The 25416-nt window shown below is 41.1% G+C and overlaps 1 protein-coding gene across 5 annotated transcripts in view; it reads right to left on the minus strand.

Moving 5' to 3' along the window:
• Positions 1 to 25416, minus strand: part of slit2 (slit homolog 2 (Drosophila)) — a 408776-nt gene that overhangs the window by 366398 nt on the left and 16962 nt on the right. For all 5 annotated transcript variants that reach the window (XM_080189584.1, XM_080189579.1, XM_080189571.1 and 2 more), the window contains exon 4: positions 20679 to 20750. In XM_080189584.1, coding sequence (XP_080045710.1) covers positions 20679 to 20750 — 72 coding nt within the window. The remainder of the gene's footprint in view (positions 1 to 20678; positions 20751 to 25416) is intronic.

Raw genomic sequence — 25416 nt, forward strand, 5'->3', positions numbered from 1 at the left:
TCCATAAGTACTTCATTTTTTTTCCTGAATATTACTTTTCTCTCCTATTATTCTCCATGTCTATCTCCTCCTTCCCTGAACCTCCATTACTTAAGCGTATTTCATTCGACCAACACTGGTCCCATTGCCCGCTAAAAAAACAGTGCTTAGGTAATTTCCTCGTGAGTTCTCCTGATGGTCCACTATATCTCCAGCAGATAACTTGTTAATATAACTTTACAACAGCCAATCAGGAGAACCCATGAGGAAGTTCCAGCAAGAGTGCTAGTACTACCAAGTTTAATCCTGTTGTCAGTCTGGTATCGTCTTTACCGGTTTTATAGTTATTCTCCATTTACAGAATAAAATGCTCTGCAATTCAGTTAAATATTAAATGATTTTCATTTTTCCGCTTCCAATTACCAATTATTTGTCTACAGTTTTAGTTCTGCCAATTGCCATTGAATGTGACTGAGTGAACTGTAGATTCTAGATGTGCAGACCCTGGCAGCTACTCATGAGATGCAACTGACACATTGTGCCTTTAACTTATTTCAACTCTCCTAGTAGCTACTCTGTCACACAGAAAAAAGAACAGACATCAGTACCTCTTTCTTCTAATAGATTCCAATTCACTTCCCTCCCTGACCCCTAGTGACAGATTCTTACTGTCACCAGTGGAGTGAATGGATAAAATCAGTGAACCACAACAATTTCTTCGTAGACATGTAGTATCTGGTAACCACTGAATAGTAGAAGCATTTCTTATGTAGACTATTTCTAGCAGTTATTTAAAGGCATTCCAAAAAAAGAGAGCGCTGAGGCAATCTCCGCTATCCTTGGCAGCTCCATTTCTACATTCCAGGCTACTTCCAACAGTAAAATCCAGGCTAATGTTTCAAAGAGACATTACAAGTTCAGAGATCAACTAATGTGATAGGATTTGCAATATAACGAACAAGGGGAAATAATCACAACACTGCACTCAATTGAGTAGAACTTACATGATGCCAGCTACATTGAAAACTTATTGATACATTAATTAAAATCAACCAACAGAAACTGCTTACTCAGCAATATTTACAGAGCAAGTGCTTCCAAATGACTTCATTGTATTCACTTCCTAATACAGAAACATCAGGGAACAAGGTGGAGAGTGGGTAGGTCAGAGAAGGTTACTGAAACAACTGTACATATTCATACATCAGACATTCGAACATACAGCCCAATACCTGCTGAATTGTAAACTCTGAAATCTCACAGGAAGATATACATGGAACACAATGCACAAAGGATCAGAGCAACAGCACTGCCACATTTAACATTACTTTCAGCCGACATATGCTGTGCAGGACCCAAGTTGAAATTCAATGACAACTCCAACCAGATTCTGGGAATCTTCAGCTGGTTGTTAAAAGGGCGAAAGAACCAAGAGGATTTGTTAATATTTCTATGATGGAATTGTCATGGTGATATAATGTCAGGGATTGTGTTTTATCAGCTGTTTACACAGAACTGTCTCTTTACACGATTCATTATGTCACTGCACATGGAATATGCCTCCAATATAAAAACAGCTGACTCTTTGCTCTGTGGAAACACCATTACAAAACCTGTAGCAGGTTCTGTAAGTGTTTTCCAAACAGATGACTTGGTAATCTAAACATCTGATCTAAGCATTAACAAAAAAACTGCTCTCTGCAGTTTTCATTTGCAATCAGAAAATCAGACCAATCACTTTCTGTCTAAAACCCCACCTTTGCCACGTGCTCATATACGTAAAGCTGCAGCAACCAGCAGCAATGAATGATTTCTTGTAATTTCCTCCTCTGTCAGAAACATTGAGAAGGTCATGAGACCAAGTCATGATAGATTGCCATCCTACAGGAGATAGCTGACTGGAACCCAATCACCAATCATTCACAGAGTCAGTCTAGTTTCCTGAATGCAGCTTAGTGGGAGTGTTAAAGGTGTCGGCATTAGGATACATGTTAAACTGAGAATCCCTCTGTTCTCTCAGGTGGACTTAGCCTTACAGCGCCAGAGACCTAGGTTCAATTCTCAGCTTGGGTCACTGTCTGTGCGGAGTCTGTATGTTCTCCCTGTGTCTGCTTGGGTTTCCTCCAGTATCTTCCCACAGTATGAAAAATGTGCAGGTGAGGTGCATTGGCTATGCTAAATTCTCCCTCAGTGTACCTGAACAGGTGCCAGAATGTAGCGATTAGGGAGTTTTCATGGTAACTTTCATCGCAATGTTAATGTAAGGCTACTCGTGACCCTAATAAAAAATTTAAAATGATCCCGTGGCATTATTTTGAAAAAGGGGAGGGGTGTTTTAACTGGTATGTCTGGCCAATATTCATCTTTCAACCAATATCACAAGAAACAGATTCTCTGGTCAATGTCACAGTGTTGTTTGTGGAAACTTACTCTTTAACTTACAATCCAACAGCATAGCAGGGATGACATTGCTGTAAAGCACCTGGGGATGTCCTGGTATTGCGAAAGATGCTATATCAATTCAAGTTCTTTCCCCCAACCCCTCACTAAAATGAGAACATTATGGAGAATGGTTCCAAAAATGAGGGACTTTATTTATGTAGATAGACTGCAAAAGCTGGGAATATTGTAATGCTTAAGATGAGTGGCCTGGAAGAATAGGTAAGGAGAAACTGTTCCTATTAGCAGAATGGTCAAGAACCAAAAGACATTAATTCTTTGGCTATTCACCTTAAATCAAAGGTGACAAGAGGAAAAGTCTTTTTATGCAGTGAGTGGTAACGATCTGGAATGCACTGCCTGAGAGTCTTCTAAAGCAGATGCAATTTTTGCTTTCAAAGGATAATTGTTTAATCATCCAAATACAAAGTAATTGCAGGACTGTAGGGAAATAGTAGGGAAGCAAGACTAACTGAGTTGCTCATGCAGGGAACAGGCATGGATACAATGGGCCAGATGATCCTCTTCTGTGTTGTAACCATTCCATGATTCTATGATACTATGATGAGTTGTAATTGCTTTCTATATGAACAAGAATTAGAAAATATCCTGATTACTCTGGAAGTTAAAAAGCACTAGCCTGGGAAAAAACTTGTCAGTAAGATTCACCACATCACTAGATTCACGAATAGGGGTTGCTATTCAAACAGGGTAAACATAAATCTTCCCATCAGCTGACCTTAAAAAAAATGACCAACAACATTTGGGTTGCTCCTGGTTACACGAAACCTGCAGTTGGGAACTAATGGCGTGAAAATGGACAAAACCTAAAATTCAAGTCACTATTATGCACCATTGTGCTCAGTCATCCAAAGCTTCATCTTCCTCAACAAACTGCTATTCTACTCCATTAGTACTCTATGGCAGTTCTCTCAATTTCCTACCATAACATCAGCAAGAGCTCAACTCTTAATGCTGCTTTTCTGGAATTTGGAGCTGGAAATTAGGCAATCACTGTAGAAAGTAGCTCATCATCTTTATTTGTCTTCCAAGTTGGTTAACTATCCATTCCATCATGAGGCCATCTTTCATAGGTGGAGCATTTTTCAATCCCTCCCCACTCCAGCCTCTATTAACTCCCTGCTCTCCTGAAAATATCAATCTATGTTGCAGCATGATTTCATAGGCATAGCCTAAATAACCATTCTACTAATAATCATCTGACTCCTCACCCTAGTAGCAAGACACCTTACCATTGGACTCCTCGTCCTGGTGGCCATCAAACACAGGGACTGCAACAGTTCACCACCACCTTCTCAATGTCAATTAGTGACGTATAATAAACGCTGGGCTAGCCATCGATGCCCACATCCAGTGAAAGAATTAGGAAAAACAGACACCTCTTTTAATCACAATGGCACATCTCATCCCAGCAAACTTCCAACACCACATCCTCGTAACCATTGATACATTTTCTTAATAACGATTGGATATCTTTTTCTAGTAACAATGGAACACATTGTTCTACTTGGTCTAATCAGACCTGACTGGAGCAAGCTGCTGTTTTATATGGGCAGTTGTTTCTGTGAACCATAGATGTACGATTGCATCCCCCCAACCCTGTGACAACAGCAAGAGGTCGGTTGAGGGCAGAACTTGTGGTAACATTAGGCACTTGCTCAAGTAACCAATTGATACCTTTTCTAGTAATCATCAGACACTTTGCCCTAGTAACCAACGGATATGTCACCTTAACAGCCATCAGATACCTCATGCAAAGTAGCATCTTGGTGTTTATGAGTATGCACAGTGAGTATTGGCAGAGTTGCTCAGCTGTGTGTGACAGCCAAGCCTGACCTTATCATCACCTGATGTTCACACACATGCACTTTGTTGCTAGTTCACCAGTCGAAGGATTTGTTATCATATTAAAAACAGCAATTATGTATTGCAATAATTTTAATGAAGAACTGTAGTCCTGCTTTAACAGCAGAGATTATGTTTCATACAAATCTCACTGCTAAAAATCGGCTGCTTAGCGTATAAAATAAATGCAATCTATAAAAATTACATTGCAATAATCCATGCAGTAATGATGCTGTATGAGTTTTCAAAACAGCCAGGAGGTCAATTATAAATTTATGCTCTACATACCTTTTTTTTTCAGTTACAACACTGAATATTGATCAACATTAGAACCCAGAGTATTTATCTGCACAGTCAGAGAGAATAGGAGCTCATTCACTGTGAACTTGGATAATTCAGCACAAACCAAGTACTAAACTTAAGGACACTTCTCAGGACTGAACAGACACTTACTTGATCTGTTCTGACAAAATGTTAGCTGATCTGTTCCCGCCACAGATGCCGATTGGCCTGTTGTATGTTTCTGTCTTTTTTTGCTTTTTGTTTCAAATTTTCATTTTGAATAGATTTTTTTCCTTTTTATCATCCTGGTCTGTCTGCTCGGTGTACGAGAGGCTGGGCATAGGTTCAATGGGGCTAAGACAATGGTTCTAACATTCTAATAATCTCAATCTAATTAGACAATAGTTAAAGCAATGGTCTGTACTAGTCTGTGCTGCTTTATACAATGCAATATTTAACATTCACAGAAAACCTTTTTGGTATGTGCTGAATGATGGAACACATGAATAAAAAAACCCTGAAATGTTCAATCTGTGTGCAACACTCTCCTTCAGCAGCCAAGTGCTAAGGAATGAATCAACCTGTCATGGCTGCTCTTCCCTACGCCTAATGTTTATACACACTTCACCCAGTATGTAATTATATACCAAGTGTAGTCTATAATTAATGAAAGTGCGATTCAGTTAAATGAGGCAATGTTTCCTATCGCCACTTTAAATGTCTAACATGCTTGCCATCCCATTCACATCATGCTGGTGACATGGTTACAGGAAGGGTGATATTTTAATTTGAGCAGTTTTCAGTGCTTTGATGCTGAAAGTTTTTTTTGTTGGCAGTATGTTAAGGAGTGCTCAGGAAAGTGAAACATACTGTAACTCCAGCCACATCTGTTTTCATTGCATCGTAACATAAGAGCACCACATGGATACAGACTTTTATTATTCACACCAAATAAGGAGAGAGCAGCACAGCTCGTTCTAGCTGTTTACACCATTCAGAAAGCATTTCCTTTGAATCTTTCTACAGATACTACACTTGTCAAGGCTAAGTTCACAGTTCTTGCTTTGGGTGCCTGTCTTCTCCTGCAGTTATCAATATATGCAGTGTTTTATTTTATTTTGTGTGGATATTGAACTGAGATTTCCTGAGCATGTTGAGTCAGTGGTTTGCTGATAATTAGCTGGAGTGATTAAATCTTTACCACAAAAACTGATAATACTTCAAAAGAGGACAGCTGCGGTATTCTCCTCCTCCCCTCCTCTCCTTTCAGGGCAAACTTTTAATGGCGCCAATCACCCACTGGTACTTTGCCCAGATGGTGATCATTGACGTGGGAACCCCCATGAAAGTGTTGTAGGCTATTTGACTAGAGAGCGCATCACAGCTGGATCCAATTCTATTTTAACCTGATACACGCACACATTTTTTTTTTGCACCACTTCCCTCAGGGGCACCACAATCAGAAACGGGAGCTCTGACTGAGATTCCCCTTTCTAATGTGGGAGTTGAGAAGCAGCACTTCAAAATTACCATAGCTGCGGTCAACAGTGAGTGGGGATTGTAACCTGAATCTTTCATGGATCTTTAAAACTCACCAAGTTGCTGGATAAAGTTGCTCAGCTACTGGCAGTTGTGATGTTGATTTTATTGGTATTTGAATAAAAATGTAAGTTCTCACTTTTAGGCTGAGAGACAAATGCTAAATGTGCACATTGCCTGACTGTCACAATATATTACTGGATGTTTTGAAATCATTTTTATCCACACAAGTGAATCCTATTTGCTCTTATTTTATGGTGATGTAGTACAGTGTTAATATGGGAAACAACAAACAGGCTGTCGCAGAGTATAAATCTAAGAGTAAACCAACAGATTTTTTTATTCATTCATGGGACATGGGCGTCACTGGCTGGTTAGCATTTATTGCCCATCCCTAGTTGCCCAAGAGCAGTTAAGAGTCACATTGCTGTGGCTCTAGATTCACATGTAGGCCAGACCAGGTAAGGATGACAGATTTCCTTCCGTAAAGGTCATTATTGAAGCAGTTGGGTTTTTCCGACAATCAACAATGGTTTCATGGTTATCAGTAGATTCTTAATTCCTGATTTTTTTATATTGAATTCAAATTCCATCATCTGCCATGGTGGGATTTGAACCGGGTCCCCAGAATATTAACTAAATTTCTGGATGAATAGTCTAGCAATAATGCCACTAGGACATCGCCTCCCCTTGCAGGTAAGGCTAGAGTTTACAAAAACAATATAGGGACAAAATTTCAGGCTCTGTATCTGAATGCATGCAGCATTCGAAACAAAACAGATGAATCATAGAATCCCTACAGTACAGAAATAGGCCATTCAGCCCATCAAGTCTGCACTGACCACAATCCCACCCAGACTCCACCCCCATATCCCTATATATTTACCCACTAATCCCTCTAACCTACACATCTCAGGACACTGAGGGCAATTTTTAGCATGGCCAATCAACCTAATGGGCATATCTTTGGACTGTGGGAGGAAACTGGAGCACCCGGAGGAAACCCACACAGACACAAGGAGAATGTGCAAACTCCACACAGACAGTATCTGGAGCTGTGAAGCAACAGTACTGACCACTGTGCTACCGTGCTGCCCAATGAAAATAGAGATTAATAAATGCAGTCTCATGGCCATTGCAGAGACATGGTGGTAGGATGGTACAGATTGGGACCTGAATTTTGAAGGGTGAGTGACCAATAGGAAGTGAGGAAAAGGTGGAGGGATGACATTAGTGTATTAACAGAGGGATAATCCAAGTTCAAGAAACCAGGATACAGAAGCAGTTTTGGTAAATGTGAGAAATGATAAAGGGAATAAATCACCTGTGGAGGTTAGGGGAACAAGTCCCCTAACAGTGGTCACAAAAGAGAAGAAATAGTGGGAACTTTTCAAAAAGTTATCATGATTAACATGGGGAACTTTAATCTGCAAATAGACTGTAAAAATCAGAAGGGCAAAGGTAACCTAGATAACAAATTCACCAAATGTTTTTGGGATAATTTGCAAGATCAGCACTTTCTGGAGCCAACCAGGAAGCAGACTACATGAGGGGCACAATTATCCCAAAACAATTTTTAAGTTTGATCTCCAGCGGGAGATCTCTCTGGCATCAGGGCCCCATTCTCAATGTCTGGCATCAGGTTCCCCCCACCCTCCCAACCCTATTCCTCCCGAATGCCGGTATCAGCACCCTCTTCCCCCTCACATGAGTGAGTTCCCGTTATGAGGCCTCCCAGGGACCTTCCCATTCAGGCCCCAACACTTTAAGGCCCACCCCTATCCCTGGCCATCTGGAGCTCCAGACCCTGGCATGGTCATCATGTCTAGTGTCCATTTGTGGAGTTGTACCAGTGGTGGGTGAATTCCAGGAGTTGGGTGAACCTGGCTTAAAACAGATCCTGCATATTTAAATGAAGATTGAAATCAGTTAATCTGGTTCACACACAACGTAATCACATCACTGGATAGGACTGGGGAGAACATCAAAAGAAGTTCTCCCCAGTGCAAATCATATTACGGTCCCTCTCACGAGAATCTCCGGCTATAATAGGATTTGCCTCTGTGCTCATGGGGCTGGAGTATGGTTTTGTGCAAGGAGAAAGGATTAACTGATAACCGAATTATGAAGGCACTCCAAGGTAGCAGTGATCAGATGAATATTATATTCAGCGTGAGGAAGAGAAGAGTGGATCTAAGACAAATATTTTAAACTTAAAGAAAGGCAATTATGAGGGCATGAAAGCAGATCTGCTGAAAGTGAAATGGCAATTTAGGTAAAAGGATAGGTCAATAGAGATGCAGCAGTGGTTAACATGTAAAAGTATATTTTATAATGCTCAGAATAGACCTGTTCCAATGAGAAAGTAGTCCAAGAGGAGGACCCACCGTCTGTGGGTGAAATGTAAAGAAAAACATATTTTTGCACAAAGAAATATAAAGACAGATTGTGGAATTTCTACAGAGAAAGAAAGAAAAGAGTAACAAAGTGTGCATTCATCTAATAGAAAAAGTAAATCTGGGGGTTCATAATGTAAAATAAGGAGATGGTAGAAGAATTCAACTGGTATTTTGTATCAGTCTTCACTATAGACGATACAAGTAACACCCGAGAAATGGCTGTAAATCAGGAATTGGATTGGAAGGAATTCAAGTGCATTACAATCACCAGGGAAGTGGCACTTAGCAAATTGTAGGGAATGCAATTTGACAAGTCCCCAGGTTCTGGTGGCTTTCATCCTAGGATCTTAAAGAAGTGATGAGATAGACAGTTGTTGCACTAGTTTTAATTTTCTAATATTCACCGGCTTTGGGAAGTTTCCACTTTATTGGAAAATAGCCAATGTAATTCCTTTATTCAAAAAAGGAGGGGTGTTAGAAAGCAGGAAACTATAGGATTTTAATTAGCTTAAAATCTGCTATAGTGAAAATGTTAGAAGCCATTATCAAAGATGTTATAATAGGGTGCTTAGGTAATTTAATCAGGCAGAGTCAACACGGCTTTGTTACAGAGAAATCATGCTAACTAATTTGTTGGAGTTCTTTGAAGAAATAATAGGCGCTGTGGATAAACGCTACCCAACATCCTAGTGTCAGAGGGATTAGCAGGGTAAATGAGGGTTATGTGAGTAGGGTCTGGGTGGGATCGTGGTTGGTACAGACTAGATGGGACAAATGGTTTCCTTCTGTACTGTAGGGGGTTCTAGGATTTGTCCCTACAGGTTCTTACTACTCACATCTTCCAGGAAGGTGCAATGGGCAGAACTGTGGACCTCGGCATAGCTACTTGTCAATGCTGACCCCTCAAATGGTAATTTAATTTGACCTTTAGGTTGTGAGTCAAGTGCTCAATTGGTTGAGATAGTGGGTTGTCTCTGTACAAGCCCTTTTACTCTACAGGGATTAGGCCACTTTATGCATTCACATTGTCTGATGTCTTATTTACAATGTCATTGGTTTCTTTAGAGAATCTGTTACAAAGTCGGTCTGCCCTTTTGAAGCTCTTCAGCCTGGCACTGAAGGACACCATGAGCTGCCAGCAGCTTTGATGACTAAGAGGAAAACGTTTTCCCATTCATACCACGGGGGTTTTACCAACCCAACTACTTCAAAGATACAAGTAGTTTTAAAAGAGGTCATAATGTTATAACCAAAATGTCAGGGTGAATCAACACTGAGGTATAATCCCTGACTAGAACTGCAAAAAAAACGTTTAGTGTTACAAAGTTTACCAAGTCATCGCGCTCTCAGGTTTCCATGACAATTAAGAGCCAAGGTTGACAGAGAAAACTTACAGGGGCTCAACAGCTGGCTTATGCTAGCAGAGCCAAGAGATTAAAATCCACCTCACAGAACACAGCCAAGCAACTTCCCTCGCGTCTGCGTAAATTATCATCGGAGTCTTCCTAGTGTTGAAACCAGCAACAGTTATCATGGCAGCTCCTAAGATGAGTAATGGTTTTGATTTGACAAGGCGACAGTAACCGTAGCAACAGTAACTTGTGAAGCCTGCACAGCCATTGTTGGATTCAATGCAGCAGAGGCCAGAGAGGCCAGAAAGAAAATGAAGCAAAGAACTATGGCATCTGACACATCTAGTGTCCTGCACTTTAATCATAGCTGGGAGAAATTAATTCCGGAGGATTTTCGAGATGGTTCCCCGTGTCGCTCCAGCTTTTGTTATCGGCTGCAAAACCCTCAATCCTGCCAACTGCCAGACTCAAAGGAAATATTTTCTATTTCAGAAAACACTCTGTTAGAATGAAACATTTGCCTTCGGCCTTTTACAAATCACTTATCTATTTCACTTGCATGATCATGTCATGTCAGCATTAAAAGAAAAAGTAATTAAAATTTCATAAACAAAAGGACATTAATAAATTATTTGTGCTGGTGTTTCTTTAAAAGCTTTTGCTTGCATTTCTTTAAAAGCTTTTACTTCCCAAAGATGGCGACTTGTGCCGGCACAATCTTCCACAGACCACGGCAACTCTATGGCAACTTGCCCAAATCATCATCCCTCAAATCTGCATGCGGAATATGAATTTTGGCAGACTGTTGAATCATCAACAGCATCACCATCAAGTCAAATCCTGTCTCTGCCTGATGTCTGTCTTTGTGGATAGAGGGGCATTGGTAAGAGTCAGGAATAGGAACCCTGGGGCAATACTCCGGCCACACTCATGCGTGTGCAAATACCATTGTGGCTTGAGACTCGTGGGAGAGAGAAAGAGAGGGGAGACAGAGAAGGGGAGAAGGGGAACAGGAGGGAGAGAGAGAGTGAGGGAGAGAGAGAGGGAGGGAGAGAGGTAAAGTGTGATGGAAAGTGTGTGAGACAGAGGGAGGGAGAGAGAGGGAGAGAGAGAGAGGGAGAGAGAAGGAGGCAGGGAGAGAGGGAGTGTGGGAGAGAGAGAGGAAGAGAGAGAGGGAGCGAGAGGGGGAAGAGGGGGGAGGGGAGAGAGGGAGGGAGAGAAGGAGGGAGGAAGAGTGGGAAAGTGTAGGGAAAGCATGTGTGAGAGAGAGAGACAGAGAGAGGGAGAAAGAGAGAGGGAGAGAGAGAGAGGGAGGGAGGGAGGGGGGTAAGAGGGGGGAGAGACAGAGGGAGGGAGAGAAGGCAGGAGAGAGGAAGGGAAAGAGGGATGGAGAGAGAGGGAGAAAGAGGGGGAGAAGAGGAAGGGGGGGAGAAAGACAGGGTGAGAGAAGGATGGAGAGAGAGAGGGGGGAGAGGGAAGGAGAGAGATGGAGAGGCCATAACATGATTTGCATCGGGGAGAACTCATTTTAAGATTCTCCCTGCCCCTGGCCAGCAACATAATCTGGTTCACACCCAGATTAACATATCTGAATCTTCATTTAAATATGAAAATCTGTTTTAAACCAGATTCAGAGAACATAGAACATAGAAAACTACAGCACAAATTCACCCAGCTCCTGGAATTCATTTCCCTACCGGTGCAATGTGAAGCTGGCAGGAATCACTATTGATCTCCACAAATGGAGACTAGCCGGAATGACCCACTTGGGGGCTGAGGCCATTGGAGCCCCTGGGTGATCAGGAACATGACTGGGCAGAGCCAAGCTGTCTGTGCCTGTCAGGCTGGCACTGCAGGGTGCCGGGGACTGCCAGGTTGGCACTGCCAACGGGGGCTGGGGGCTGATGGCAGTGTTGGGAAGCCCGATGTTGGATATTGAAGGCGGGGGTGAAGCTTTAACCTCATTTTGAGATTGGGCTGCCCCTTTAGGCTCTGCCCCTCTCAATCATAGCACAAACCACCCGTTGGAAAATAATGACTAAGTGAGGGAGGATTATGATTGGGAAATCGCACCGACTGACCGAGTGGAATCGCACTGCGTTTCTTACCCAAGATGGCACTTGTTATTTTTCTGTAAAATTGCACTCCCTGATTAATTTTTGCCCTCCCTAATAAAACAACAGTGAAGCTACTGCAGCCTGAGCAACAATCAGTTTTGAAAAGTTCACTTTGGGTGAAGAAAGCAACCAGACTTCCAATTCCAGAGTTTACAGTATAACCAGGATTACGAAACCCAAAAAGGAAAAAGACTTGCATTTTATTTAGCATTTTTCATGGCTAACTCGGCATACTCAGAGAACTGCAGCCAATTAAGTATGTCTTAGACTGTAGTCAATGTTGTTAATGTAGGAAATGAATAGCACAAGACAAACAAAATAAATAATTGTTACATTAACCTAACTTTATAGTATTTTGAATGTGCTCCCTCTTCAAAGTCTCTTCTTGCACAAACTCTACAAGATTGAAGTCCAAATCTAAATTTGAAATCTGGTGACTAATGATTCATTCCTTCTGGCAGAGAAAGAAGTGGTCTGGCCCAGCTCTGTTAGTTATGAACATGCCTGATGGAATAACTCTGCCGTTAGTGGGACAGAAAAACAAATGGTGTTTTGCTTCTTAAAGTCTAAAACAATAAAAAGCAGAGTGTTGATCTTGCTCAGTCACTGCGCAGTCATTTTTGGATTCCTGCCCAAGCAGGGACTCATCAGCTGCACCTAATTTTTCTGACAGCGCATGGTACAGGGATGAACATATTAGGTTCAGTGCACCATTCCATCACAGGGTGAGAAAGTCAGCAGAAGAAAATCTATTCCATTAGCCTGGGAACCTCCAGCTCCATCCATCCTGAGCAGCACTGCTAACCGCCACGGAGAATTCCACTACCCAGACAGTACTTAGCCCTAGAATTAAGAAAGGAAGATGGTGCTGAAAGGGTCAGTTGCCTCTGCATGTTGTTTTTCTTCCAATTCAATCAGTGTATGTTCCAATCAGATAACTGCCAAACCCATTTCTGTGTTTGGGTCTCACTCTTGTACATCACTGATGCATTATAAATTGACACATTTCTAGAAGAAGTCCATTCTTGCAAGCACTTGGCATGTCTATTTCATTGAATCCCAGCCTGTTTGTAATTGTCCCACCTGTCTCCCTTACTAGAAGTGCTTGGTTCTACAGGAATGCATCCATGAGAGTGCCGAGATTCCCAAAAGGCAGAGTTTCCAGCATATCAGGTCAAACACTTGGTGCAATGCAACGCAGCTGAGCAGAAAACAACGATCACTGAACTGTGATCCAACAAGGCAAATTAAACAGTCAAAATCCATTTGCTTCAGAGGAGCAGCCAGCAGGCTGTGAACAATGTGCTTCTCAAGAGGTACAAGTTTTGGGCAGGACAGCATTGCTGTCAATGAAAAATCAAGTCACTATAAATATGGCCGACCTTCGCTGCACTCATGGGTTGCGCCTTAAGGTAGCTAGTTAAACAAAAGTGGTGGGACAGCTCATTCATACACTCACTGGTGTGCTGTGGTCAATGAACAATGTATCCACACAGGAGGATACTGAGACTAAGCATTTCAGAACGAGGATGGGGACGGAGGGGTGGTGGGGTGATACTATTGCACACAAGCTAATCCTATTGAGAAAAGCATTGAAGGAGGTTACCTGCCCAACAGCTGTGTGGAAGAATGTTGCATGTTTATGAATAGGGGCTGTTACTAAAGCAAAGTGAAAAAGAAATGGAAGCAAAACTAAACAAGGAAAGAAATGGCTTCAATTCTGATCTTTTTTTAATTAGCCACTTTCTAAGCAGGGCAACTGCGACCCAGCAGCGAAACAAAGAACACAACTTTTATTATTCAAGAAATATTTCAAAAAAATCAAAATGAAACACAGAATATATGAAGCTTTTTCTCTTTAAAATGTAGTTTTCCTCCTCCACAACCCTCATAAACTCACACACACACAAATAGATTTACACACACACACACACACACACACACACACACACACACACACACACACACACACACACACACACACACACACACACACACACACACACACACACACACACACACACACACACACCTCTTGTTCCAAACAAATATCAAAAGAAAATGAATATGTTTCCCCAGAGCTTCTCCAATTTCACTTAAATCAGTACTTAATCTCCTGTGGTCTTGTGTGGTTCAGCTCGAAGTATTTGGAAATATTAAATTAAAGAAATTACCACTGGGGCAAATAATCACGCTGAAAAATTACTTTCCTTTTACTCCATTACAGTACTACATTGTAAATGTGAATGAGGTAGTACTCAACACCACTGCAGCCTGAACAAATCACTTACCAATAAAGCAAATTAATACCTACTCCCAATGCCCACAAATCAACAAGCTTACCAACAGGTCAAATACAAACATAACAAAGACATCCATTTAGTCAAATTACTTTTTTCCTTACATTCCTAAGTCACAATTCAGAAACTATTTCAATTATTCAATGTTTTAATCCACAAAGTCTTCAGAGTATTCTCCATTGTGGTGATTATTATTACATTACCCATTTCTTTTTTAAGTAGCTCTGAGGACAAGGCATATGGTGCAGAATTTTCATCTGCGTTCTAAGTTGTCAGCAGTGTTGTGAAACACTGTTCCTTCATCTTCTCTTCCTCTAAAAATGGAGGGCTGAGTTGAATTATTTTTACAAGTACCAACACATGTTTACCATGGGTCAGTTTGTTTTTCGTTACCAGGTTTAATGTACATCAGACTACTGCACACAGCCGAACAGAGTATTCAAAGCAATTGCACAATGGTGCACCGTGTGGATACATATGAATGCAGAGCCCTAAATGAAGAATGTTAATGGAATTTTTGGTGAGAGCCAGAATGAGTAGTAGAGAAATATATGAGGTACCTTCAACTGCAATGGTAGTTATAACTGTTAAAAATATTGGCTTTTGTATTCATTCTGCAGTTGGATGATTATAAATATCTGTGTATCGTGTCTAAACCCAGACACAAAGACCCTCCTTCAGGGTTTTCTCAATTAGCCATCATAGCTCTGAAGGTCATGTTAAAATGATTTATTTTTCCTTTGGCATCCAGGCCACAGTCTCGGTTTGGAAGATTATGCTTGCTTCTGCTGTTTAGTGCATGGAACACCTAGTATCACTACTATACTCATTGCCAGCTCGACACCACTTTGAAAGCCTAACACATGAAATTCTTAATGTAGGATCCTTGGATCCACCCCTTCTTATGCCACTGGCCTTGTTTGGCATTTGAGGAAGCTTGATTCCCAAGAAGACTGAGTGGAATTCTGGTGAAAGATTAAGGTCCAGGCTTACCAGATCCCAGTCACTGATCCCTTTACTAATTCCTTTTCATGTGCAGCCAGATTTTTTTTTCGATGCATGGCGCATTTGAGTTTCTTTTGTGCAGTTTTTAAATGGAATGAGTCTTGCACACTGTCTTCCAGGCTATTGCAGTGCTGCAAATACATGCAACTTAGTGGAAACGTAGGCCCCAGCTTAAAGTTACAGCAGGAGTGCACTGGTAAGTCTGTACATTGGTCTATACATACAGATACTTGCAAACACAGCTGTGACTATACTACATATAGATACATCCCAACTTGAACTTATGAATGAGTGCACAGTGGTTAGCACTGCTGCCTCACAGTACTAGGGTTCAATTCTGGCCTTGGGTCACCGTTTGTGTGGAATTTACACTTTCTCCGCATGTCTGTTTGGAGTCACTTGCACCATTATTACAGTGCACAATCTGCCCTTGGAGACTTACCAAGGTTAGTACTAGTCATAGCTCAGCAGGTACCTGGGATTTCAAAATGGCCAAATGGTGAGTAGTATAAATTGTGCTAATGATATTTGAACTGGCATCCTAGCCCTGCAAACACAGCTGTGACTATACTACTGTTACAGAACAAATACCTTGATCTAAGCCTGTGATGCTTCCAGCTTGCATAGCTCTCTAAGAGAAGCCACACAGCAGATAGTAAGAGTGACGAAAATTCCCTTGGTTGCTGTTAGTGACCAACTGCAACTAATCACACATTTTTCACATGTCCAGTTACTCATATTGTTCATCTGTGCCAAACAGACGCAGAGGTAGCTACCCACCTGAAACTTATAGACTTTTCTTTGAATTGCATTGAACAGTCTGTTATATGGAGACATATCACTCCACTTCAAGTCACTTTCTACTGCACGTGCACAAAGGGATCAGGCTGTCAATCATCCCCAATCTGTAAATCAGAGATATTTTGACAAAGAAATTAAATAACTCACTCGAGACAAGAACAGAGTGCCACAAAATGCTAATCATTCTTGGCATGCAGAGTACAACCTGAGCAAACATTTCTGGAGACTTTGATAGACGTGTTTCCTTAAAGAAAATAGATTACAATTTGTGTTGTGTTATCTAAGTTTCCTTTGGCACTGGTATAAGCAGCTTGTAAAGCAGTTCAGTTATTCTGAAAGAGTTTTATTTTGAGCAGCATTTCACACTATCGTAGATATTCAAGTTGCTGATTATCAGCATTATTATAATTTGCTATGTCACTTAAACTGTTGAATGAAAATCCATTTAGCACAAAGTTAAAGAGTAGAGCGTGCCACAGATGAAATACAGATTTGGTAACACTGCAAAGTCATTATTTGTAAAGGTTTACATTAGCGCCATGCACACACACACACATGCACACACACACACACGCACACGCACACACACATACACACACAAACACACCCACACACATACAGGCACAAACACACACATACACACACACACGCACACACACGCACACACACACATGCACACACATGCACATACACAAACATGCACACGCACACACACATACACGCACACTCTCGATTTCACGTTCTGTTCAGCAATAACCTCAGGGCAACAGAAATCTAATATTTCAGTTTTCTTCTCTTCCTCACATTGAAATCTTCCATTTCCCTCACAATAGCAAAATCTTTGACAGCATAAGTTCACATGGGCTAATGTTAACAGATTGGTTCCTCGCTATACGCATTCCTGATTGGTAAATTCCATTGATAATTGGGCGGGGTGTATAATGGGTTGGGTGTATAATGAGCTGTGAGCAAATCTCCATCTGCTCAGGCCCAGCAAAGTGCTGTAGAATGGATTGCAACCTTATTGGACAAGTGATAGGACAATAACAATTGCAGCCACACTTCTCTAGTCTGCAATCCCATCAATACGGGCTTCGCTCTGGAGCGCAGCCTTACTAAATATCCCCTTTTATGCATATTCTCTCTTTTGTTCAAATCTAGAGAGGAAGTCTCCTCCAATGGCTCAGCTCAGGTTGCACAAAAAGGTAAGACTCTAATCCCAATCCTTGATCTGTGTTAAGCTGGCAGCAGTAGTGCTGCTGGAGCTCTTTCTTTGTTAAGGCAGACAGAACTGGCAATGGCTTTTGATCCTGATCGTCATCCAGCAGCTAGAATGTGCATGTGTGGCTTTTGATTCGGGACAGAATATCGGCAATGGTGTCTCCCACAGTCAAATAACTCATCAATACTCAGTACCTAGACTTTTGCCTGAAAAGTCGCTACTTTGACAAGGTAACAAACACGGACTGGCATCTGCAAAACTGTTCACCAACACCAACCAGCAGGTCGGGTAGTGAATGTTGCACAGTGAATTCTTGTTGCAGGAAACCACAGTTAAGTCAGTTTCTGTCAATCTGAACCAAGTGGATTTCTTACTGGCCCCACCTGCTGATAAGCTAGAAGCTCACACCGTATTTTCTAGCCACAGAATTGACTACACACTGATGTATGGAAATGTAACTGACCTCTTCTTGTGAAGATTGCCCTTTGACATCAGCTGAGCCAAAAATGAAAATTGAGCTCTGGACAAATACAAACCACAAGCATCTTTTTAAAAATCATTTTTACTTCCACAGAATCCAAATAATCCTACAGGTTACCCGGTGTTCAGGCTCATTACTAATTCAGCTGCAATACAATTAAGCTCTAAGCACAGCACTGAAAAAGGAACAGCAGGATCCAAGATGCTGACTTGTTAACAGAATCATTGTCACTAGCAGTACATTACCATGCTGCACAAATATACAAGATGCATTGAATAATTCGGCAATAGCAATTTTGGCACAAAATAGCTGCATCTTGTGCAGGATCTAAGGTTGTGAATGGACCTCTTTCTTTCTGAGTTAAGACTGTCAATATCTTTGAAAATTAAATACAGTCAGAATAAAAAACAGTACACTAAACACTAATATCCACTGGGAATAAAATGATTCATACAAGCATTTACTGAAATATAACATACTAAGCAGCAAGCTGTCTTAATGGAAATTCCCTTAGAGAGAGCCATAGCTTAAGTAGATAGAATGATATTTTTTACAGTGGGTTGCTGGCCTGAATAAAACATACAGCTGCAGAACTCAGTAGTTCAAAGTTTAAAATATCAATTGAAAATGTATAATTATTCCACTCAGCCAAGCAGTGCACTATTTTAGGATTGCCATTTGCAGTGGTCACATTTGAAGAGCAATTGGGAATTGTAATCAAAATGGTTTTATTAAATCTTGTTCAGACAAAGAGTTTCAAGCAATGATGCAAATACATCAGAGATGGTTCTGCACAATTTTCAGTCGTTTTTCATCCCTGGAATCATTCATGTAAACCTCTCCTGTATTTTCTCCCACATGTTCATATCTTTCCTAAAGTGTGATGCCCAGAGCTGGACACAATACTCTAGCTGAGGCCTAAATAGAGTCTTAAACAAGTTCAGCGTAACCTCTTTGTTCTTATACTTTATACCCCTATTAATAAAGTCAGGGATACTGTATGCTTTTATTAACTGCTCTCATCTGTCCTGCAACCTTTAATGACTTATATTCTTAGGTCTCTCTGCTCCTGCACAGTTGTAACTCCTTTAGAGTTGTAACCCTTATTTGCTTAGCTCTTTCCATGTTCTTCCTACCAAAATGCATCACCTCACACTATGCATCACCATTTCACTATTATGTCTCTGTACTTCTGAAGAACACTGTCCTCCTCAGTTTGCAATACTACAAGGTTTGTATCATTCGCAAACTTTGTAACTGCCCCCTGCACACCAAGATTGAGATCATTAAAATATATCAGGAAAAGCAAGGGTCCGTACTGATCACTGGGCAAGTCCCCTACAAACCCTCCTTCAGCCTGAAAAGTATCCATTATTCACCGTTTCCTGTTACTCAACCAATGTTGGATCTTCTTTGAGACTCTCCCTTTTATTCCTTGAGCTATAAATTATCTCACAAATCTAGACAAGGTTTGCACTCTCAATTTCTATCCAGAAACTATCCATCCACTACGACTCACAGTAGCATTTGGTCAGGTGAGCACACGTTCAAGCTCAAATGACAACCTTGCAACTAAGCTGCCTGCCAATTTTGACTGTCCAGGCTAACACACATGATGAATGAGGTGAGGAGTTTCAGAGTGACAAGCACCAGTGGCCTCATACCCAGGCAAGGGGACAACACCGTTAGGAGAGAAATGGGGTCAAAATGGGAAGAAAACAGAGCAGAAAAAGTGAAGTCTCAGTACTGTTTACAATTAGAATCAAATTATTTATGCCACAACAAAATGTCTTTAACATCATTCCAAATGACTTTTCAGTAAATTGACGAACTGTTAAAAGCTGCATTGGTGTTGATCTAATAGTTACACTGATCTATATTATTTTCTAAGTATTTGAAGGAATCACAATCTACATCATGTTCACTGAAATTTTTCATAAGAATAGGGGATGGATGACAGTCTTTCAACAAAATGCGCATGTTATTATATTTCTACTTCAAGAAACACTAAGAACCATGACGGCTCCTCCCCACAGAAAAGAAGAAATAGACACTAAGGTGATCAGTTCTTTGAGTTTCACTTTTGAGTGGCAGCACCTGATAAAGTGAAACTCTGCACGCACAGTCCCTCTTCGTCAGAGGACTCCAGTTACTTTCAGTGCAATTACTCAAGTTAAAATTAAGAGGCCCCTCAGACATAAACCACTGTCATTTCACCACAGCTTGCAATGACAACAGCCGTAATTCACACTTTCTGCTAATATCCACCCATTAAGTAAATGATAAAGGTCTAAAAACCGAATACATCAGGATTTCTGCTAAGAAAGTGAAAGTAAAACGAACCACAGATTAGTTCTGAATCAAATCGCAGTTTCAGAACATTTGTTCCATTAGGCATAGAGAATTCCAAGTTAACCATAACTATGTGAAACCATACCAGACATGACCTTCATCCTGTACCTTTCTGAAATGGCTCACTTCTCAATGGCTTTAGAATTAACTGTTTTCCTTCTAAATTACCACCAGGACTGCATCTGTCTGCTTCAAAGTGCCTGAGGATAACTCGGAGTTTAAGCTCTAACTTTGATTTATGATTTGTAAGAAAGCACAAAGCAAATTACAACTCTATCCTACTGGTTCTCTTAAAAAAATAGCTGTAAGGGATTCAGAAAAATTGTGACAATTAGTCAAAAATAAATTCCCTCTCCAGACAGCCATATAACAAAATATCTATAATTATATAGCCATTTGCAATGTTAGGTTAGATTGTAGAGCAGGTTACCAAGAGTCAAGCTGTGCTGATGTGGTGCAATTGGTTCAGGAGTAGCCACATGGCTCTGAAATCATCCAGGTGTCTTTCTCATTGTCAAATTTGACAGGTTTAAGGATTACTCACAGTCTGTAGAGCTTCGGCGTTCCCAGGAAAAGCAATTCTGGCAAGACTTGTAGATTGTTTCTATTCAGGCGGCTGCAGAGAGGCAGAAAGTGGAACGAGAAATAGTTGTGAGAAATCTGTTTCCGCAAAAAATCACTCTTCAAACACTCAAAATTTCTCTTCTCACTATGTTCATTCAATAAATGCTGTGTAATCTCCAGTATCTCAGCTAATTGCTATCCTTCATCCCTGAACCTGGAGCATAATGACAAAGCTTACTAATCCCACACTCTCGGTAAAGGGCACTGCTGCCTCACAGCGCCACGTTCAATTCCAGCCTTGGGTCACTGTCTGTGTGGAGGCTGCACATACTCCTTGTATCTGAGTGGGTTTCCTCCGGGTGCTGTGGTTTCCTCCCATAGTCCAAAGATGTGCAAGTTAGATTGATCAGCCATACTTAATTTTGCCCCTTAGTATCAGGGGGACTAGCAGGGCAAATGAGTGGGTTACAAGGATAGGGCCTGGGTGGGATTGTTGTTGGTGCAGGCTTGATGGGCTGAATGGCTTCCTTCTGCACTGTAGGGTTTCAATGATTCTATGAATTAGCAGTGCTGGAATGGACACCAAACTGAAATAGCGCATCACCATCGTAACTCCCTTCCAGTGTTGCTCACTGCTAGGAATGAAGAGCTGGTTGATTTACCTGAGTTGTCAGCAGGCTGTTGGACCATGGAAAGGTCACTGCTTGAATCATCATGTGCTCATGAAAGCAGGACACAAAAGGACAATAAACAGGAGTGAAGGCCCTGACTAGCATTTTCTTTGCTGAGGCCAGATATAGAACCTTAACTGCTGCTCCGTTGAGATCAATGAGCTCCACACAAACTGGACTGCAAGCAAATTGAAGAGCAAGATACTGCATTTTAAACATTCTTGTTGAATACTCATAGGCACGCCACAAGTTCCACTGTCTCATTTTCATATAATAAGAACATTGTGTCTATTCTTAATCGTCTTCATATGGTGCCTGTCAAAGGCTGGCTTTGTGTATTTATTAAAGGCCCAAACTCTGATGGACACAGGTGCTACATATGCATCAAATGAAAAATGTGTTATATATTTGGTCAGGATATGATAACAGCTTGTCAATTCCACAAGGTGGTCCTGCAGCGTTTACCCAAGACATTACAGAATGTTAAAACGTTCCCTGTAGGCATGCGAGTGAGTCAGGAATCTGCAAAGCCCAGCGAGAGGCGATGAGAAGCGGGGCTAATGAGAAAGTGAAACCTGAACAATTCTTTCCTTATGTCCCCCAGTGAATTGAACTTTACTGTTTTTAACCTGGTCAATAACTCTCACATATTTATTGAAAGCCCAATAATTGCATCAACCTTTCAGTTATTGCTAACTTTCAAATCATTGTATTAGAAGAATCTATAGGTTTAATGCTGTCTGTTTGTTCTTAGTGAATAGAACAATCTGCCAAAATTTCAAAAACGAGCAAACATGATTTTCCACAATGTGGTTTCAAAACACCTTAACTTTTCAAAAAAAATTTATTCATGGGACATGGATGTCGCTGGCTGGCCATCATTTATTGCCCATCCCTAGTTGCCCTTATTCAAGGCCAGTTGAAAATCAACCACTATGGCTCTGAAATCACATATAGGCCAGACAGATAAGGACAGCAGATTTCCTTCCCTAAAAGACATAAGTGAATCAGATAGGTTTATCCAACAATCGACAATGATTTCATGGCCATCATTTGATTCTTAATTCCAGACATTTTTTACTGAATTCAAATTCCACTATCTATCATGGTAGGATTTGAAACAGTGTACCCTGAACATTAGCTTGGGTTTTGAATAGTCTAACGATAATACCGCTAGGCCATCGCTTCCCCTCATTAAGTTAAATAAACCTCACTTTCAGGATGAAAGTTGTTCTTGTTCCTCTCTAATCATGACCCATTAATTCAGGTGTGAACTTGCAGTCATATTTTTACTGAATCACAGTGATTGATCGCAGCTCAATGTCTACATATGCTCCATGATGTGCATCGAATAAGTTTTAAAATACTTTCAATCGCTCCGAACCCCCCTAGACTACAGTGGGAAAGAATCAGCTACAGTGCCTCTGAGGGCGTCTATCCAATAAGCCCTATTGAAAAAGTGTGATTGCATGGTCTCCAGTTGAGGTTAGGATCAGGCCTGGTTATGATGCCTCCCTCAGTCAAACAGCTTGACAAAACTCACTGTCCTTCATGTTCAAGCCTAGGTAATCAGTTACGCAATATTCTTGTGAACTCTTAGTGATGGTGAAGTGTATCTGAGCTAATGTCACTATTTTCAGGAAAGATGAAGGGAAAATTATTTGGGGCAGTGGTGGGAGGTAATATCTGAAATTAGACTATGAAAACTAAATCAGTGTTGTGATTTTTTTTAAACAAAGCGCATCCATTCAAGCCACAGTTTGAAAGCGGTGGAGCCTTTCAGTCTTCTACTACAGACAGATGACAGCTACTGTTTTTGTGAAATACAGTCCAAGCATTGTAGGCTGATAATAATAAAAGTGGCGCCAGAGGAGTTTGGGGTGGGGGGGTTGGGGGGAAGCAAGCAACAGAGTGTGTCTTTAACATTTCGAAACATCCGTTCAAACTGGCTTCTCATTTCAGGAGAAAGTAGAAGGGCGAGCATCCAGCAAACATTGTCACAAAGAAGCAGCGCAAAACAGATGTGGGAAAAACAAACAGCAGCTTGCCATGTGAATTAGTAAAAAGGTCCTGCTCAATGCAAACAAACCCCATTCCTCACTTCAACATCAATAGCCATAAAAAGGTCAGGCAAAACCCAACCCAGAGCAAAGGAGCGACACTGAGAACTCCGCAATAGTAGTGGTTTCTGCATGGGCAGGAAGAAACTGTGGTAGCAACGAGAAAAAAAAAGCCTTTTCACTCTGACATTTAAGCATTAAGAACAAAATGAGTCAAGAAGCTAGAACTCATGCATTTCACACTGAAACACTTGTTCCAAATGTGGAACATGGCTCCAACAACTTGCCTTAGATCTTATTAATGTTGCAATTATTTAAGATGCAGTCAGTCCTCTCTGTTACACTGTCCTTAGTTGCTGTAACAAAACATGTGGTGATAGGAAATATGTTGTACTCAGCGCAGAGGGACTTGGACTGTATGAGCATACTTACTCAGTGTTAATGGTTGCGTACATGATTCTGTCCCAATGGAGAACATGCTAAATCTGACAAATATTAAGAGAAAACAATCTTGTGTGCCATATAGGTTTGTACAGACAGTGCCACAGCATGCAAATAACTTGGATATCACCAAAGGTCAATCTTGCCTTGTCATCAGACAATTATACTTAAAGCCAGGTGTTCCTGAGTATGCCGATGTGCTCAGTAAGTAGGAAACTGATTCCAAGGAGAATAAAGTGTAAGGCACTCATAACGTTAACAACATTCTTTCTGTTTCTTTTCTTTCCCTGAAATAATTCACAAAGCTGACTACGACCACACTGTCTTGATGAAGAACATAGCTTTGCATTTTAAGCCAGCCATGTACCACCAATGATAGAATATTAAAGAAAAAAGGTTTGCATTTATATAGCACCTTTCAGGGTTTCAAAATGCTCAAAAGTACTTTACGGCATTTCTTTTGAAGTGTGGGCACTATTGTAACGTACAAAATGTGGCAGCTATTTTGTGCAGAGCAAGGTCCCACAAACTGCAATGTGATAATGACTAGGTCATGATTAGAAATTGGGTTCTTTAGCAGCCACTTCTGGGTACTAGGAGTGCCCTTCGAACTCCAGAATTATATACATAGTGCCAACACACACACCTATGGGGACCATGTTTTCTTTTTATTTTTTCAAAGGATGTGGCTTGACCAGCATTTATTGCTGATCCCTAATTGCCCTTGAGAAGGTGCTGGTGAGCTGCCTTCTTGAACTGCTACAGTCCTGGAGATGTAGGCACACCCAATGTGCTGTTACGAAAGGAGTTCCAGGATTTTGACCCAATGACAGTGAAGAAGTGGCAATATCATTCCAAATCAGAATGGTGAGTGGCTTGGAGGGGAACTTGCAGGTGATGGTGTTCACGTGTATCTGCTGTCATTGTCCTTCTAGGTGGTAGTGGGGTTGGAATGTGCTGTCTAAGGAACACTGGTGAGTTCCTGCAGTGCATCTTGTAGATGATATACACGGCTGCCACTGTGCATTGTTGGTAAAAGGAAGGAATGTTTGTGGATGAGGTGCCAATCAAGTGGGCTCATTTGCCCTGGATGTTGGTGTGGCCTTTGGCGTATGCAATGATTGTTCATTGGAAGAAGGCAAAACTAGAAGTTCTGTTGATGTACTGCTGCGTGAAATTCAGCAGTGCCATTTTGAAGCTCAACACCAAATCTTAACCTCACACAATGGAACTCATGTTTAATAGCATAAAGGACCAGCACTATTTCAAGTGATTATTAACTACTTAAAGATTAATTTCTTGATTGATTTCTTCTGGTATTGTTTTGATACCATACATTTTGATATTTTCTATAATTGTTACAAATTGCGAAAGACTACAGGCTGTACCCAATCCTTAAGCAAAAACAGTCGCTATGAGGCCGAGGTGCTTAAGTAGGGATTTCCCTTGGAATACAGCATTACTTATGAAATAAGCAAAGGCAATTCGGAGTAGGACAAGTTACTGGAAGAGGGAGAAGAAGAAGCAGGTGGAAGGCTCTTAATAA

This window comes from Carcharhinus amblyrhynchos, chromosome 1 (assembly GCF_965287045.1).
Source record: "Carcharhinus amblyrhynchos chromosome 1, sCarAmb.v2.hapA, whole genome shotgun sequence".
Classification (NCBI taxonomy): Eukaryota; Metazoa; Chordata; class Chondrichthyes; order Carcharhiniformes; family Carcharhinidae; genus Carcharhinus; species Carcharhinus amblyrhynchos.